General features: G+C 40.7%; 1 protein-coding gene across 1 annotated transcript; it reads right to left on the bottom strand.

Annotated features, from left to right (window-relative positions):
- Positions 1-1,752: 1,752 nt before the first annotated feature.
- On the bottom strand, positions 1,753-17,358 carry SKA1 (spindle and kinetochore associated complex subunit 1). Its single transcript, XM_010289967.1, has 6 exons — positions 17,271-17,358; positions 16,160-16,284; positions 15,354-15,445; positions 11,622-11,759; positions 6,680-6,849; positions 1,753-1,901 (listed from the first exon to the last, which is right to left on the bottom strand). The coding sequence occupies exons 1-6, from the start codon at positions 17,356-17,358 to the stop codon at positions 1,753-1,755; spliced, it is 762 nt and encodes a 253-aa protein (XP_010288269.1).
- Positions 17,359-18,155: the final 797 nt, after the last annotated feature.

Genomic DNA, 18,155 nt, shown 5'->3' with positions numbered 1-18,155 from the left:
AAACATTAGACACAGGTCTCAGTCCTGTTTGCCCATCAAGTTCCTTTTTAAGCCTGCCATAACTGTCCTGTCTACTTAGACCACTCCTTACAACGAAGCACTCATTTGGACGTGGATCTTTTGGGTCCATTTGGGGCTCTTTTTGCTTCTTCCCCACACTTTTAAAGTTAAAGCCACATAATCACAAAGGAAATTGCAGAAGAAGAGAAGTCAACGTGCTGTAAATACTGAAATAGCCCCATGTCCAACAGACCAACCTCCCTCTAGGGATGGGATCTCCTCCTGGTGCAGGCTGGAGAGCTGAAGGGTCAGGTTAGGCTGTTAGGACAGTCTGGAGCAAGACACCTGGAAATATCAAAACCAAACGTGAGACAAAAGGCAAGCCAGCGCAACTGCTTTAGGAAGAGAATTCTTTTTATTAAATAGAAGGTGGCAAGTTCTGAATCTTGAAAGTCTCTTAAGAGTACCTGAAGCTGGGCAAAACAAACCAAACAAAAAAAGATCTGATGATCCATGGACCCAAGCCTGTATACCTTATTTAATGTCAAGTAAGCTTTGCGAGAAACAGATGGACTCAAGTGACGCCTATGGAAACTGATTTTGCACATCCTCCTATGCTGTGTGTTTATCTGAACATGAAACATATTCCAGTACGATGTAGAGACCTCAGCTTGGATCTCAACATCCCAGAGCAGAAGACCAAAAAAAACCCCCAAAACCCAACCACACACACCCACACAAAAATGGGAATCTCGGATTATATAGCACTCACCAGGGTCTCTTTATTGAGAAAGTTCAAAGTTCAGTCAGAGTCTTTTGCTCATTAAATTGTCATCTTAACTCCAACAGGGTACACAGGAGGTATTTTATATTAGATGTTAGGGTAATAGCAGACACAGGCTCATGGAAGAAAAATACCATAGTTTTTCTTATCAAAACAGTTTTGATTACTTGCAGAGTTCATATTTATCACAATAATTCTACTCTGGAACTTCCTTCACTAGTAGGTCATTTGAAAGCAACCTTCTATAATAACTGTGACGAGTTTGACCAGCGTTTTCAAAGTGAAATTCAACATTTTCACTTAAAAAACCCCACTGCTCTACTGTTTCAGTCTGAGGGAAAAATCTGGCTGCATGATGAAGTATGAAAACCACATGGCTACAGAACTACCAATCATCAGTCTGGAAGTGTTTAAACCACCTCAGATCTTCCTGTTCAAGCGACACAGGAAACTCCAAAACATACAATTAGGATAAGAAAAAGCAGATTAAGAAAAGGAAGTCTGGAAATTGGTTTGAGGGATTTAAAAAAAAAAATCAAATGCCTCCTTTGAGTAGCTAGAGTCTTAAACACAGTCTCCAACTCATAAACACAACAGTAACATTATTAACACACAGAGAATTTAACTTTCAAGTGCTGACCTGAAAATGTGATTAAAACCGCCTGTGATTACAGGTGCACCAATTGCCTATCTGGTTTGCATCTGTAATTCACCAAAAGACAGTAGTTCCTCTCACGTTTTCAAAACAAAACTCAAATACTTCAAGACCATTTGATATTGCCACTCCCAATTTAGGAGAGATGTCTGAAAAACCCTTCTTGGTCCTCACTACTGACTTTTAGAAAATAAGAGAGCTGGATAGGAATGCTCACACATAGAAACTCTCTGCAGACCACAAAATCTCTCTGCATCTCAAAATATTTGTGTCTTCTGTATCTTGGGCAAGCAGAATATGGAAAGCTCATTAGCTAGCAGATGACGTAGCGGACAAGTCTTGAGCCACGAACTTCTCTCACTCTCTGGCAATGGCGCAGGATATTGAGGATCCTATGGAAGCGCTTATCCACTTTCAGCTGGGTGAACTCTTTGATGTCAGCCTCCACAATAAAAAATTCACCTGGAAAACAAACGATGACTTTGCTATAGAAATTACTATGTTGTAGGATACACTTCACATTTCACAAGTACCAATACAACCTCTTCTTACCGTTTCCACGAACCAATGAAAAAAACCATACAAATCAGCAGTAGGACGGCCTCACACTCTCTCAGGAACTTTGTTCTACTTTCTGAATTCGTCACCGGAAAGAATTATTACCAACCTTCCCATTAAGTTCAACTACCCTGCACCACCCATAGGCCCCATTCAGCCAGCTCCATCTTGTCAGCTGTATCTCCCGACATCTCTCAAGCCATCCATGCTCCCTCTATCAGGGTATAAAGTCTGTAGCAGTTCCCAAACGCCACCCAGAGCCAGACAGGAGACGATCCACCAGTGCACCAGAAGATGGGGACGTCAACTGACAGCACACCTTGAAGAGCCATGATGCCTAACAGTGAACTTCCCTTTGAGGCCTTGCCCGTAGGTGTTCTGCTCTTGGTGACACCAAAAGCACTGACCTGAGCAAAACCAAAGAAATGCTCAGGGTCTGCTTAAAGGTCATAACACACTTTAAAAAGAAAAAAAATCACGTTCTCTCAACAGGCACTCAAGTTCTGGAGTTGGCCCTTTGCAAATAAAAAGAAAGGAGCCCTGGGTACATCAGAGCTACGCAAGCCCACCATTCCCTTGACTGCCATCAGATTTGGAAAAGATTAATTCTTCGTCAACTAAGAAAGTGCAAGAAAAAGACTAACCACATGGAAAAGTATCCTCTCCGTGTCTCTAAGACAATGGCATAGGAAAGATCTGCATCAGAGCTGGCAGCCCATCCCTTCTTGTAGTTGATTAACTACTTCTGAAGGAAATTCTCATTACGAAGCACTTGTTAAGAAACCAAGGCCGTGACTGGAGTTAAAGCATTTAAAATGCTTGCAACAGAATCCCAAGAGAAGGTCTCCACAAGCTAATAGCAGACACAACGAAGGAAGGAGTTACTCTAAGCGCTCCATAGCTATATTCACTAGTTGTGATTTCATATTCAGTCTTTATATACTGCTCAGATAGGAGATAATTATAGATCTAGTAAAATGACTGTACATTCAATACTTCCTGTAACACAGCATAGGATTTTAATCATGCATCTTCACAAAATCATACAGATGAAAAGCAATCTGAAACTAGGAACAGGGTAATTAAGATATAAGAAAGAAATATCCAATTATCTTTAAGGTGAGTACATAGAAGGAAATAACATATTCTTCTGTAGTATCATGCTTCCAAGTCCTATGAGAAAGAAGTCACAAGGCTAGGGGTACTCTAGCTTGGGAAGAGAGGACAGCATTCTCCCTCCTCCTTATACCCTTAAAGTAAGGCAGAGGCAACATCATCTTAGATAAGATGGAGCATTTCTTCTTTGTATTAAGTTACTGGGGAATCCTTCCAGCTTAACCAAGGAGAAAGCAGCTGATGCTTGCTGGAGATCCAAAGCTGCCAGGGAAGCTTTTATTTATTTATTAAACAAGTACAATGTAGCTTTACAGAGGCAAAATCTGTGTTTTTCTGTAGAGGTTTCATCTTTAAATTTCACCTTATGAATGATCTAACCGGACACGCACTCCACTCTTGATGGAGCATCCTAGGATGTAACGGCCATTAAAATTAAGGTCCCAGAGTGCTGTTTATAAGTGGAGTGTTCCCCAAAATTACAGAATCACAGAATCATTGAGGTTGGAAAAGACCTTTAAGATCATCAAGTGCAACCATCAACCCAACAACACCATGCCCTCTAAACCATGTCCCCAAGTGCCACATCTACACGTTTTTTGAACGCTCCCAGTGATGGAATTTTGCTTAGCAAGAGCTGAAGTATAACAGATCATGTTTTCTCACCGACTGGGCCATTTTGAGAGTTGGTGACACAGATGTCTAACAGGAAGTAGAATCTTCCAGAGAAAATAACTGTCAAAAGCTTGTGTTCTTCCCCCAGACAGGAACTATGCTGGAATCTCAGAGCTTGCAACACTGCTTAATTTACATACAGATGAGGAATGGAAAGTTTGTTTACTAGGAAAACCTGCACAACTGCTTAAAATATAACTACAGCTGGACAGAGACCACTTAGAATTTCCAGTAATAGGGCAATACACCTAAATGGTGTCAGCAACCCAGGGATAGTCCGCATACCCGTTTCCCAGTCTGTTACATTTGGGGGAGCATCAGAATGTCCCGAATCTATGCAGAACACTGTTTCTTCTTGTATTTGCTCATAATTCAGAACAACATTCAGCATAGCAGGATCTTTTTTATGAAGAATCCAGAGCTGGCTAAAAGGTGGTGATTTGGTTGGAAACAGTAGGTGGATGCACTAAATAACAAGCTAAACAGGGTCACCTTACTGGCTGGAAGGTTACCCTGATAAACCAGGCAGCATCTTTTCTCATCTTGAAATCAGAGGAAGAGGTCAGCTGGCAATCAGCCCCGGCTAAGAAACTGTGGGAATCCTAAGCAGAGAGACACTCACAGTAGAAATTTAAGCAAACAAATCAATGAATGAACAACCTCATCCTGAAAAATGCAACAGATAAAGACATTTAATCATTTTGTGCTGGCCAGATAAGAACAGTCTGACAGCCTGTCAGACCTTTTCTCTAGACTTTCTAGATGATTAGTCACAACAAATAAAAGCAAAACAAAACAACCTACCCCGTGTGCATGCACACACACACTCTCTCTCAGATGCTGAATGTCCCAGTTTCCTAACTGAACTCCCCAACATAAACAAGAAAATAAAGATTGGCTCTCAGGTACTTGAAGAAATTAAAAGCCTCAATTTTTCAGACTTAAAAAAAGTATTTTCTGGCAGAAAATGATCTCTGACTAGTTGTAGCTTTCTCGAGTTGCTAGAATGGCTCCTTCATTGCAGCCAAGGCTGCCGTGGACCACGGTGCAGACTAAGCAGCACTCCAGGCCTAGGAGGACCCTTCTAGTGTTTAGCCTCTCCTCTATAGCCATGGGCTCAAAACTCCTTACTATCGTCCTGAGGACAGTAACATTGAAGAAAAAAAAAAAAACCACCGTAAGTTAAAAATGATGAAGCAAGTATTTCTAGAAATCCCAGATTAATATGAACCACTGTTAGGCTGAAGCAGAACTTGTCTAAAAAAAAAAGAAAAACAACAAACCCAACAACAAAACCCCAAAACCCCAAACCAAACTATCCAAGCCCAAATCAAAAGGCAATCACATGAAGTAGTCTAGCTGCATGCCTTTAGCATGCTTTTATTAAAGTCCTTCACAACACTGACTTTCATATGGCATGTTTATCCTACAGGTCTCAAAATAAAGTGCCAGGAACGTCCATCCTACCAGAATTCCTTCCCTAGCGAAGAGATGCATTTAGAATCTAGAAGTTAGTGATGTTATCACCATACCATAAATACTGAGAGACTCTCTATCAGAGAGAAATCCAAAGGAAGGAAGAAAAAGTTGTAGTTTGTCACAAGGTGACTCCCGAGTCCCCAGTGGATGTGCTTAGGGCAAAAGGTTCTCACATTCTGTCCAGGACAAAAATTGAGAGGTGGACACCACGGTGTTGTCTGAAAAAGAGCTCGCTCTCTGAGCCAGAAGAGCGTTTGCTCCACACTTTATGTCTGAACTTGGAAACATGAGGGCATTCTAAGGACACTGCCAAGCTTGATATGTGCAGTACACCCCTCGAGGAATAATTACATACTTGTTCTCCAAAGGAAAGGAATGTCAAAAAGGAGATTTTAATATTAGAGATTTACTGTGCCACATATCTTTGAAAAAACTAACCTGTAAGCACAACTAGCTTTCAAATTGAGAGAAAGACATTTTGGTGCATATTCACTCCCTCTGTGCTTTAAAGAGGAGAAAACTTCTTAAGATTATCAGACAGCCCTGTCTCTTCCAGAAAGCCACTGCAGCATGACCGATTACCCAGATTTCCCAACTTCAGAACAAATTTTTAATAGCTGATGTCCATCCTAGCTTAAAAACTGAAAACGCAGCTTATGCAGTTTGGTTATCAAGCTAGTAGTTGCCAAAACTTGTAGTGATTCCAAATTAAACCTTTGTGCACTCTAGAAGTTTTTGTTACAACATGCCATGAAAATGACACGTTTTCAGTGAAAACATGTAAAAAGTAACCAAATCAGGTATGGGAAAACTCTTCAGTCAAAACAATAACCCTTGTTGCTAAAGTATACCACTTTTTTCAGAAGAGGTGACTGGATTTTATACTGACCACCCAGTTCTGTGTAGCAAGATGACATTTATATTCCTTATGGCCTAGAATCTTAACTGGAGATGAGTCTCATTTCTGTTCTCCTCCCTTATATCAAAGGGGAACTAAAACTCTCATGGCTCTAGACTGTCAAAGTGCTGTTCGTCCCCCGCAGTGGACAGGAATTATTCTTCAGGGCCAAATCTGATTTAAACTGTGGCAAATCACATGTACATGCTGAGAAGGGAGGGAAAGACCTGCTAAGTCCACAGATTTTTTTTTTTTCCCCTCCTGCTGTTCATCTGAGAATAAGCAATAGCCGGTTCTCTAGAATTTTTCAGGACTGATGGTTTTAAACATCCCCACAGGTTAGGCCACTCCACCAGATGGACTATTTTCTGAGAATAAGATGCGGTAAGTCACACTACAACATGAAAAGCACATGCTATCATTAATCATTCAATATTTTGTCCAGTATTTTTATACGTGTGCTGCAATATCCAAATGTTATGAGCTTGGTACTAACAAAGGGGAAGGAAAAACATACCTTTTGTATCCTTAGTTTCTTCTTCCAGGAACCTGTGGTAGAGATTTCTGACTGCTGCATTCATAGATTTCAAAGGCTGATGCAAGATCTTGTACTTGCCTACCACAGCCTTGTTCATCTCTTGAACAACTGCATTAATCTGATCATATGTTAGACGACCTTTCATATACCTACAAATAAAAATAAAAATCAGTAACCAGAAAGTCATAAAGTTCCGTGTTTATTTTTTCTCTTTCATCGGGCTTAATTGAACATGTTATTCCTAGTTAGAGGCAGTTTCTTCTGCTTTGTGTTAATGAATAAACGTTGTAGTTAAATTTTGTTCATTCCCTTGATTGTTTAATAATGTTCAAGGCAAAAAAGCCATGATAAAACTTAAACCAGAAAGATGAAACATTAGAAAGCTAAATTAAGAAGTAAAAAATATCCAGTGCTTAAGCTGTAAGGAGCCTTTCAAAATAGAATAAAGGTTGCTTTTATAGCGCACCACTTAAACTACAAACGGAGAAAAACCAAGGAACTTTGCAGAAAACATAACACAAGCCAAAACTGAAATTAAATGTTTCTGCCTAAGAGTGCAATTTGGTTCATATTATAATTATAAATAACCTGTGTTTGATCTTACAGCCATTCCTTTGGGTTTTTTTCTGAAGAAATACCAGTTTTGTGGTATATTTTATTGTGCAGCTTACTAAGCTACACACAGTTCTGCACTACTGACATCCTCTTCTGAAGTTTCAGAGCATTTCATAAAGCTAGTACTAAAATAATAAGATCTGTTGATAACAGCCTAGAGGTACAGGAAGCACAGAAGAGAAAAAACAAAGTGATGTGGAAATATTAGAACACTGGAATATTTGCAAGTAAGGCTATTCAACATTTATAGATGTAAAGGCATGCATTCAAGGAAAAGGAAACATGCTACAAACTGAGAAGCTGTTATATAAAAAAGAAATCAGAAACTTCTATGACAAGCAGTAAGCTAAATACAAAACAAAACCCCAGAAAACACTGCAGTAAAAGCCAGGGCAACTTTGCAACTTGAATTATCCTGTGATCACCATTCAGTCACTACCACAAGCCACACTTGGCTGTTTGCATTTGGTTCAGTATCAGTTTGGAGATGTGGGGAATTAAGAAAAGTGTTACAATTCATTTTAAGGATGAGTGGGGTTCTTTAGGTCAGAACATCAGGTGGCTAAAAGCTGTAGGACAGTACGAGTGAAAAGATCAATGGACAGGAAATTCTTCCTTCATTTTAATCCAAATGGAACAACTCAATCTTTGAAAAACACACAAAAAATTTAAAGCATAAGTAGCTAATCAATTAAAAATCCGATATTCCAAACCAGGATGTGGGCAGGCACTCTACAACCACCAACTAAAAATAAGTGCTTAGATTTTAATAATAGCCAGTCCCTGCCAGGGACACAGGGCATATAAAACCTCCTAAAAATCAACACAACTGCTCTAATTTCAGACTGAATTGCTAGAAGGTTTATTTGTAGCCAGTTTTCAATTTTATTGCTATTTTGATTAATCCAGATTCAAAGTTGGAGGAGCGGCCGTTTTTATAAAAACACTCTACTTGGCACACGTAACATCATCTCAAATAAAGGCAGCACTACCACCCCTGAAATGCAGTCACACTCGGCATAAAAGAGTAACACAGCATATAACCACAGGCGGGCTTTGCCTGTCTACATTAACTGCTATTTATTGCCCTACCTGCATCCCTTAGCCTTTTTATAAAGTCACAGGGAGATGTGCAGAGCTATGAAGATTAAGGCCAGAGGTATAAAATACCTATATTTAAGTTCCTGTGCTCCCACTATCAACAGGGATACAGTGAAAACACTTAATAAAGCCAAAAGACACCTCAGCTCATCCGGATGCAGAAACAAAGAAGCAGGATTCAGTTGCCTAAACCTCAGAACCAAGCACTCTTTGAGAGGCCCTCGGGCATCCAAGAGGCTCCCACGGGGCTAGCAGATGTGCTGGAGTTTACAGAAAATTCAGGAATTAAAGATCTGGAGGTACACGCCAAAGCATCTCCAATGGCACCAGCCAGCTCTGCTGAGGCAGCTGAGACACGCCATTAGCAGCCAGGCAGCTGAGCCATCATCCGGTTTCATCGACTGTACTGACTAGACATTCAGCGACATGAGTGGGAGTTGGGACACTCGGTGAGCGTGGAGACATCTGTGTCACAGACACTTAAATGTAGGCACCTTAATCTGAAGCTAAATTCTGTCAAAAGCAACTGGATTTTTTTCTTCTGTACATAACTGTAAGGATCATAAAAACTCCAGCTGTTCCACAGTCTTCTCATGTTTCTATCCAGCCACGGCTAGCAAACCCATAAATGCTGACATTTATTTCTAGTCCATACGTACACTAACAAAAAAATACAAAGTCAAGAAGTTCTAAATTCATCCATTTAGATTTAAAATAACTTTAAAATCTACTTCACTACACCAAAAGCAAAAACATTCAGAACTCACTTTTTTTTTTTTAAAAAATCCACAGAAGCCCCTTTCAAAACACAGATGACTTTTTTTCCATAGGTATGAAAACCAAAGCACAGTGCTATGTTCTTCAAAGAAAAGAATAACATCAATATATCACATACATACCACTGGAAAAGACATAAATCTCCTAATGGCCATCCCCTGCTCCCTCAAAAGAACTTAGGCTAAAAGAAACATATATTCCCCCAAGTTACCATCTTCTGAGACTTCAGAGTCATAACGAATGTGCAGATTCTAAAAATATCTTCAGCAGTAAGAATTTTAGACACAGAATAAAGCAAGCATTGTCCTTTGCCTTGAATTCAGTGTTAACCGAGACATCTACTGTGCAATTTCCTTTCTCTTCCTCCAACAAGGGCCTTTCTGTAACAGATTTGAAGGCCAAGATAATGTGCATGTTTTACTGTGCAAGAGTATTCTCTTTGCTCAAGGTGCTCCATATCTGCACCCAACACAGCATGGAGCTTTGTTAGATACCTGCTGCAGAGTTCTAAAACTACAAAGTCATCAAAGACTGTATATCCCTTTTAGTGCCCTAATGATGTTAGGGATGGATTCTCCTTCACCTTCAGCACAAAGCAGGTGATAACCACCTAGATTTTTCAGTTAGTCTGCCACAGCTGCAGTAGGAAGGGAGAGAGGAATGAGACTCTTGGCAGATGCAAACCCCACGATACCCAGCTGGTATGGGATTTAGACACATATGTGATGCATAGGCACAGTTGTGCTTTAAGTCCCTCAGACAGGCTTAGCATAGTCCTGTGCCAGCGCAGCCACGCAGCTCCGGGACCAAAGCTGCACAAAACTGCAGTAGTATCCCTTGTTACTATAGCCAGCAGGTAGAAAGAGATCCTACATCAGAACCGGGACATGAACCTTATTCTCCTTCTTCTAAGAGAATGTTCTTAGGTGTGAGAAAATTTGGGTCACAAACATTAGCTGCTTCTATTTGATTAAACAGTATGTGAAACTGCAATCTTAGCGGACTCCCCTAATCTTGCATTACAACACTGCCAGGCAACAGGAAAAAAACCTGGTAGATTAACAGATCTATTTAAATTCATGTAACTCTTCCTCCACAGAACAAACATGTCTTTCCCATCTGAATAAAAGTATTTCTATAGCCCCACAAGCACAGTCTAAGGTGCAACCTTTCTATAAACCAGCGATGAATATGAGAGTATCCATCTGGCCTCTGTCCCCATTCTCCCCACCCACGAACAGCAGTGGAAAACCTTCCACTTCCAAGGATAATGAAATGCTTAAAGGGGCTATTAGGGAAGATCATAGCTTTAACTGGAGATTAAAACAACATTTGGCTGGAATGCTCTATGTCTACTTTTCTTGCCTTAGCAGAGATAAAGGCCAAAAAATACCCATGCGCCAGCTTTTAGCTTCCCAAAATTTTATCAGGCAAGAAGTACCTGAGGGAGTAAATCCACCAAATGAGAGAGAATCTGCAGAATGAAAATACCAGGGGCACGCACTTTTAAGATGTAACCAAGAGAGTCCTTTATTATTAGCTCAATGTTCAGGCTCCTTCCTTTTCTGGATTGAGCAAGAAAATGGACATTGCTCACCTGAAAGTTTTGAAAGCTACAGGAAAGATGATTTGGAAAGTTCAAGTAAAACACAGACAAAAAAAAATTCTTATTGAAACAAGTGTTGTCAGGGAACACACAATCTAGAGTCTAGATAACAACTTAGCTTTAGGCATCAGGAGAATTTTCCCCTTTTTCCAGAAGTACTTGTCCTCATCCCCAAAATGCCATTTAAGAAAAGTTATTCCTACATGACAGACTTCAGACAAGGTCCTGATGGGAGAGGAAAAAAAACCTCACAGCTTTCTATTCCAGAAGTTTGGGATATTTCAGTGGGAAGTGTTTTTTGCTTTTAACAAGTCTGATTTCTTTTCCAGTCTCAAAACAGACTGGTAAGTCAAGACTTTAAGTTTTCAGAAACCAATAGTCGGGTCAAATAAAACCAGCATTTATCATTATTTTTCTTTTTAAGTGTAACCATAACTTTCATCTTATAAGATGATGGCTTTTTTTTTATATGTCAGTTCTCAAAACAAGAAGAGAACCCATGTATTAGCTAATATATTTCTGTTCGTACAATTACAGTGACTTTTGAGATAAGAGGTTTGGGTTTTAACCGATTAGTTCTGATCTTTCCAACATATCCATAAAAAAGAACCTAATTAGCTCCATTCATTTCATTTTCAGGTTTGCCAGTATTGCATATAAGCTATTTGGAGCTACTATCATGATGTTTCATCCTGTGGAACATTTAAAGTTTCAGAACATCTCTGTCAGTCTCAGTTCTGCAAGAGCTAGCTCGCCTTCCCAAACCTACATTTGCCACCCAAATTGGCACGATGGGGTCTAAGAAAAGCCACGCTTACTTACGCAGGAACACTTTCAAATTCTTCTGCAGTTATTAGGGGTGCTTCTTTAATAAGTCTTATCTCTTTTGTAGGTTTCTTTGCACGTTCAGGTTCTACAGCTTTTGTTTGTTCTTCACATTTCACAGTTAGCCCAGTGATGCTGTAAAATGAATGAATATTAAGTGTTTAAATAGCAGATAAGTAGTAAGGAGAATACCACTATATTATCAAGTCTGCTTACCCCAGACCTAAGTTCCAACCCATCTGTTCGGGCTGGATGAGCACAATTCACCATCTTTCCTGAGAGAAAAATAAAACAAGCCTACTCCATTTCAAATTGCATACTTTATCCGACTTCATTATAGCTCTTCGTTTCTCTGCTAGAAAGGCTGCTAGCAGGTGAATTGGAAGCAGTCCAAATGTAGCACAGAGCAGTTAAGAATTCAATGTACCATTACATTTCACAGAACATGAGGCCTCGCTTTTTATCAGATGAACCACAGCACAGAGCTGCAGCCTAACAGGCAGATTTAAAATACTTCACAGCTCTTTGAAACAAGTTCAAATCTTGGGCAGCCTGACTCATCCATTAATCTTTTGAAGCAAAGAAATTCAACACCATCCAGCAGGCTGGAATTTTTTTTTTAAATTTTTTTTTTAAGGCAAGATCCCAAAAGCTGAGGAATTTCCTGCTTTGAGTGATTATAGAGCACTATGTTTAAAAATTCACCCTTCTTCCAAACCCTCAGCTTAGAGCCTCAAACCCCAAGTTATTTGCCAGCCACCCACCTAGCCGGCCTCCTACTCTTCGGTAGGACAGCAAAGAGGGTGCATTTGGCCAAATTCACTGTCGTCTGAACACAAGGACATTATAGGGCTGAGATGCACAACAGAAATCACTAAAGCAGGACCGAGATGACCTGTCACAAAGAACCAATCCTTTACTTTGATCTAACCTTCCCACAAGAAGAGATCTTTCTTTGACGTGGGGCCCTACACTCAGCAGTGCCCCATCTGAGGGCTGGGATCTGATGCGTCCCTCGATGTGACACCCCCAACCCAGCGTCCCATTTCCCAGGAAAGACAACTGCAGTGCGGAGGACAGCGAGTGCCATGAGCACCCAAACTGTCTGGTCCGTGACACAGCAACAGGGGAAGCTCTGCTCCATGCTGTGTCACAATGCAGAGCCCTTCTGAAATTCAGGATGCCAACAGTTAAACGAATTCAGATGTAAACATCTGAGAAGCAAGGCGAGGCCCTGCACAAAAGTACTCCTGGCACCCTGGAGCTAGGGCTAGTTGCAGGGAATGTCGGCAGAGGAGAAGGAAAGGAAAGGCTGAGGAGTTTTGGTGGTGTTGGAGGTGGCTTTGGAATAGAAGGATAAACACAAGGACTGAGGGAGGTGAGAATTCACATTTGAAAGCTTCACTTCTCCTGTGCATTTGCCATCCTCCTCACTGCAACAAACCTCTAATCTTTTCTAGACGATTCCCCACCCCTGGGTACTTCTGCTCTGGGTACCCACCTACTACCTTGCCTGTTCATCACTGCATGCAGCTCCCTGCTGACCCGGACCACGAAATGAAAGAATCAAAGCTTGTATTCAAAATCTGGGTTCGGTGTAATGAGAAACTGCTCTCTCAAACACCTGGAATACAAAGGGCTTAAGATACATTGAACTTGCTTTTTATGTCAGTGAGATTCCTCTGGTAAATAGGAACATCAAAACCAAGAACACAGGCAAGAAGCAATAGCTAAAGCCATGAATTGTTGAATTTGTCTGTGTGGGCATTTTCATTCTGTCCAAGATTTGAAGGCCTGTCTCCCCGGTGTTCAAGTGCTCATGCTGCTTTCTGCATTACTTATTTCACAATATTCACTCAGACAATTAGTACTCAGCTCCCGAAGCATTTTGGGATGTAGAGGAACAGAAATGGAGAAGGTCAACGGAGACAGAATTGGAAAAGATGACTGAAGACCCATTTACACCAATACAGACGTGTTCTGACCAGTTAGAGTCTGTCTTGCACTTGCTCCATCCGCCACTGCACAACACAGTGAACACCGAGAAGTGTCAACATAGGGACAAAGAAGAAAGGGTGCTTTGACAAATGGCATTAACGCAGAATGTGTTAGGAAAAACCTCAGGAAAAACCAACAGCACACACTGACAGAACAACAGTTGTAAAGTGGCAGAGCATAATCTGTTGAAAATTACTAGAAAAACTTGCTTAGTTTTACATGTGTGGTCCTTTCTAGAAAGGGAAGGAGCAGCTAAACTCGTATCGCAGTTAACTTCTTGATCAAAAGCAGGACAAGATTGGAAGGGAAACCAACATCCCAAAGAATCTGTTTCATCTCAGAGGTAACACAATCACTAAACAAGCCTCATTTGCAGCTAAACAATTCCCAGTAGCTAATGTAAACTGAAGACAAAGGTTTTTCCTAAACTAAGAAAGTAAGTTGCGAAAGGAAGGCAGAAGCCCAGTGATAATTTCTGAAGAACTTCCATTCTTTCAGACACATCGGAAAAAAAAACATTCTGCAACATCTAAATTGAAAAGGAAATTGAAAAAGGAACAAGACATCTGTAGACACATTTTAGGAGGCTGTTTCCTAAACTGAGGGATCATGTCTAAAGGTCAGAAAAAAGCTTCTGCACAAGTCATCTCTTTACCAGCTAAGACTAGTCCAAGTTGCAATACAAGCAGTACCTACCCAGATGAGAATATTGCTGCACACGGTCTAAAATTACAGTTCATTTTTCTCTTCTGTAACCTTATTCCCACATCCTTAACCTTTTACTTTGCTGGAACATGCCTGTAATGCTTTCAGCCCAAGGCTTATCTGGCATTAGGAGCAAGACCAGGTAAAGCTGATAGATTCGGGGCACATTTTGGAAGCACTGAATTCAAATGGACTGATGCATTGCCTTCTGACAAGCTACAAGGGTGGAAACAAGTTCTGGGATCTCCAGATGTTAGACTCTAGAAGAGAACCCCATCTGGTATACACTAACACCACTCCAAAATAAAAAGCAGTTCCAACAGGCCAGAGAAAGAGCTGACCACTCCAAGAAACCTAGTCAGAGTTACAAAGCCTTAGAAGCCTTCTGAGTAATAGCTATTGTTTCATATACTTGTGTCTCATTCTCTCACTTGAGCTACTTTATTCTGTACAGCTTCTTAGTACAGCCCTCTCAAAGACCGGTGGATGTCATTGCTAGCTAGAATAAATGACATGCTGCTGGAGGGAAAGGAGAAAAAAAAAATACCACAACCATAATTCAACCCCCCACAGAAAGATGACTGAGATAGAGCATTTTTTTTTTTTCAATCACATGTGGAAGGGCAGTGTTGAACTTCAGCTCTAGTGCCCCAGCACTTGGATCACTAACCCACCCTTTGATCCTTACACACTGCAGTAATCAAATCGGTGTGTTTGCAATTCTAAAGAAAGAGATGCTCAGATTTATAGAAGAACTAGCTTTCTACTATAATGTCACACCTGCCACTGGAAGATTCCATCTGAACAACTTGGTATTTTGTAGGTTTTTACCTGTGGGATTTGTTAGGGTGCCAGCACAAGCCTGGTAGCGAGAAGTCAAGAGCAAACCCCAGAATTAATATGTATAGCAACTTTGTCTCCCAAAAATTCACAGTTAATATACAGCAAAAGGAGTAGAGCTGTACAATGCTGCAGCTGGACACTGCCAGGAGCATCCCACTATCTCCATACTCATGTACCACATACCAGCTCTGAGTTGGTTTAGGCAGATGGGGAGGAATGTTTTCACGGAGGTGCTGTGCTTCATTTTGATCCCTCTCAGCAGACTTCTGGAGCTCCTGAAATTAAGGTTAGACTTCATTAGAAATCTGAAACTATTAATGTCAAGTAAGTAAAATTAGTTTACTAATAGAGTGATGCTAAAATAATTGTTAACTTGATTAAGAGGTATTCTTTGCTCTCTCCCCATCATCCTACCTCTTTACTCCCTAATTTCCCAAGAGCAACTAGTAAAGCTCAGAAAAACAAAACTAAGAGTGAGAAAACATAAGCTTGTCTGTCCTTGCCTGCAATGTGTCAGAGAAATTTGAGTGGGCAAGAAGTAAGTTTTTAACACACCCTAGCAGGTCTGGGCAGGTGAATGGTGGTGGTGATGATACTACAGGAAACTCATGTACATTCCCCAAACAACATTTTCACTAAAGACTTAACACATGAAGGCAGTGCAAACACACATCAGAAGAACAGATAAATAATCTAATTAAATAGTTTTTTTACAGATATTGCAACAATGTAAAAATTGAACTGCTCTTTAGATCACAGTATGTATTATGATAAAGACACACTTTCAATGTATGAACCTTGAAAAAGAAAATTTTTAACATTCACTGTGCTGGAGAGCTGGTTAATAAACCATCAGTAAGTCTGTTCCAAGCCCCAGTTTCTCTTGTAAGCACATGCATCCAAACATATCACTGAGGATCTATGCACTTATCAAAGATTCCTTTGAATCTTTCACTGTTTTATGAACAGGGGAAAAAGAAAAAAATTACTTTTAGCAAATTCTTCAGTTTTTCTTGCTGTTGAACTTCAGTTTCCATTTTATTCAGGAGATCACGCAAGAGAACCATCTCATGCCCTATTTTACAGAGCATAGACTTGAGGGATGGTTCTTGACCTGTCAAAGAGGGAATGGTAAGGCAAAAGGGCAAAACACCTCCAACACAAAAAACAAAATCCCATTTCCCTCCCCTCCACAAGCCGTGATAATTTACTAAATCCATGGTCCCCAATCACCGCATCTTCCCAGGAGAAGCAGCAATATTCACTGGTCAAAGTCAACCTCCTACTGCATACAGCCAACAGAGTTCAAAATTGCCGCAGGAATAAAGGCTTCTCTCCAGCACGATGCTGGAAAGCACTAAGCTGTACCTGCTGCCACTGCAGGCTGCAGGTGGAGAACGCAGGTCTTAAATGCAGCCAGGCTTTCACAGCTGCGTGGCTGCAGCACCCTGCTCTACTTCATGCTCTCCCTCTGTTTAGGGGAGCTCAAAAGCTACTGCCCTCTTTGGAAAGAGTTATAGATCCTCTTCAAACAGGAGGTTAGCCTAGGTGACCAGACAACCCTCTCAACCAACATTTCGATGATACTGTGTAACCTCTATTTGTGCCTGGGAAAGGATAAGAGACGAATCCAAAAACGTTCAGATCGATTTTAGTAAGTCGTTTTAAATCGGTTTGTTACCCACAGCACGTTTGCATCACAGCTAGCTACTGCTGGAGTGCCAGGACAAGACACCTGTATAAACCTCCATCTATGCCTTTGCACATGTTTGGAATTAAGCTTAACATACTCACTTAACATACTCGAAAAGATATTTTTTCTTCTCTTATCCTGAGCTCTCCCCACCAAGTATACAGAATATAGGGTACGTTAACCACCAGTCTTCAGAAGTCCCTCAGAGGAATATACTTTCACTTAGCCTGTGTTCTCTGCTTGGCACCTAGGTCCCTGCTAACGCTCCCATTTTGCCATCCTTGCTCACATTGCTGTTCTCTGTATTTTACTTGACTTCTACTTCACGTTAGGTTCCTTGTCTAATTAGAACATTCCCATTTTCTGCAAGGAGCTGCAAACCAAAACCTACTCTTCAATTCTTTTACCTATGTTTCTTAATTGCAGGGTCTTTTTAATAGTCGAAATCTTCATGTTGATGTGAAAGCATAAATCTTCCAGGTCTGAGGACGCCATATCTGCTATTATCATACTGAGTGAAATAAAAAAGAATGCAGTAATTCCAGAAAGACCAAAGTCGCAAACAGTAGACACACAAGCAGAATTTTAAAAAGGACCCTGATATGTCAAAGAAGCAAAGGGAACTTATATGAAGCAGTAAATGTAGCAGCTACCTTTAATTTTACTAAATTGAAAGCAGAAGAGGAAGCTCAAAGTAACTGGCATCAGACAAGACAAAGCAATTTCCCTGAACTCTGGAGATAAATGCAGTGTATTATTACTACAACGATTCCTCATGAAGCTGGGGAAGTTTTCTATTATATTAAGGTGCTTGCTACTAAAGGAGTTGGAAATTTACTGCAATAAACAAGAAATACTGGTTTAAAGTAGTTCTATAAGGCACTGCCAGAGAGATTGCATTGGGTGATCAGTATTTTAAAGAGGTGTTTCATTGTTTTTGTGGGGTTTTTTTTTTTAAAGGATCAGTAACTAAACAAAGGAAAATGTGCACTTGCTTGCTTGCAGAGCATGGTGGCACAAAAAGCAGCATTATACATCGCTTACTTTTGTGTAAGTACAGTCGGGAACTCTATTCCAGGAAAGAGCCGATAGAAAAACGTGAGCTCCTTGTACCGCCACCGCCGGGCAGCCCCTGCGTTTACAGCGCTTACACAGCTCCCTCTCGTGGCTACCTCACACCCGAGAAACGAAACTTTTTTTTGCGTTAGTTTTACACCACTACGAACCAGCACGATCGCCGAATTAGTTATTAGAGATTCTCACCCCCTCCCCCAGCCGAGGAGAAACCGTTA

The sequence above is a fragment of the Phaethon lepturus genome, unplaced genomic scaffold (genome assembly GCF_000687285.1).
Source record: "Phaethon lepturus isolate BGI_N335 unplaced genomic scaffold, ASM68728v1 scaffold16866, whole genome shotgun sequence".
NCBI classification, from domain to species: domain Eukaryota; kingdom Metazoa; phylum Chordata; class Aves; order Phaethontiformes; family Phaethontidae; genus Phaethon; species Phaethon lepturus.
Note: the sequence above shows the minus strand (reverse complement) of the source record. Positions and strands in the feature narration are given on the sequence as shown.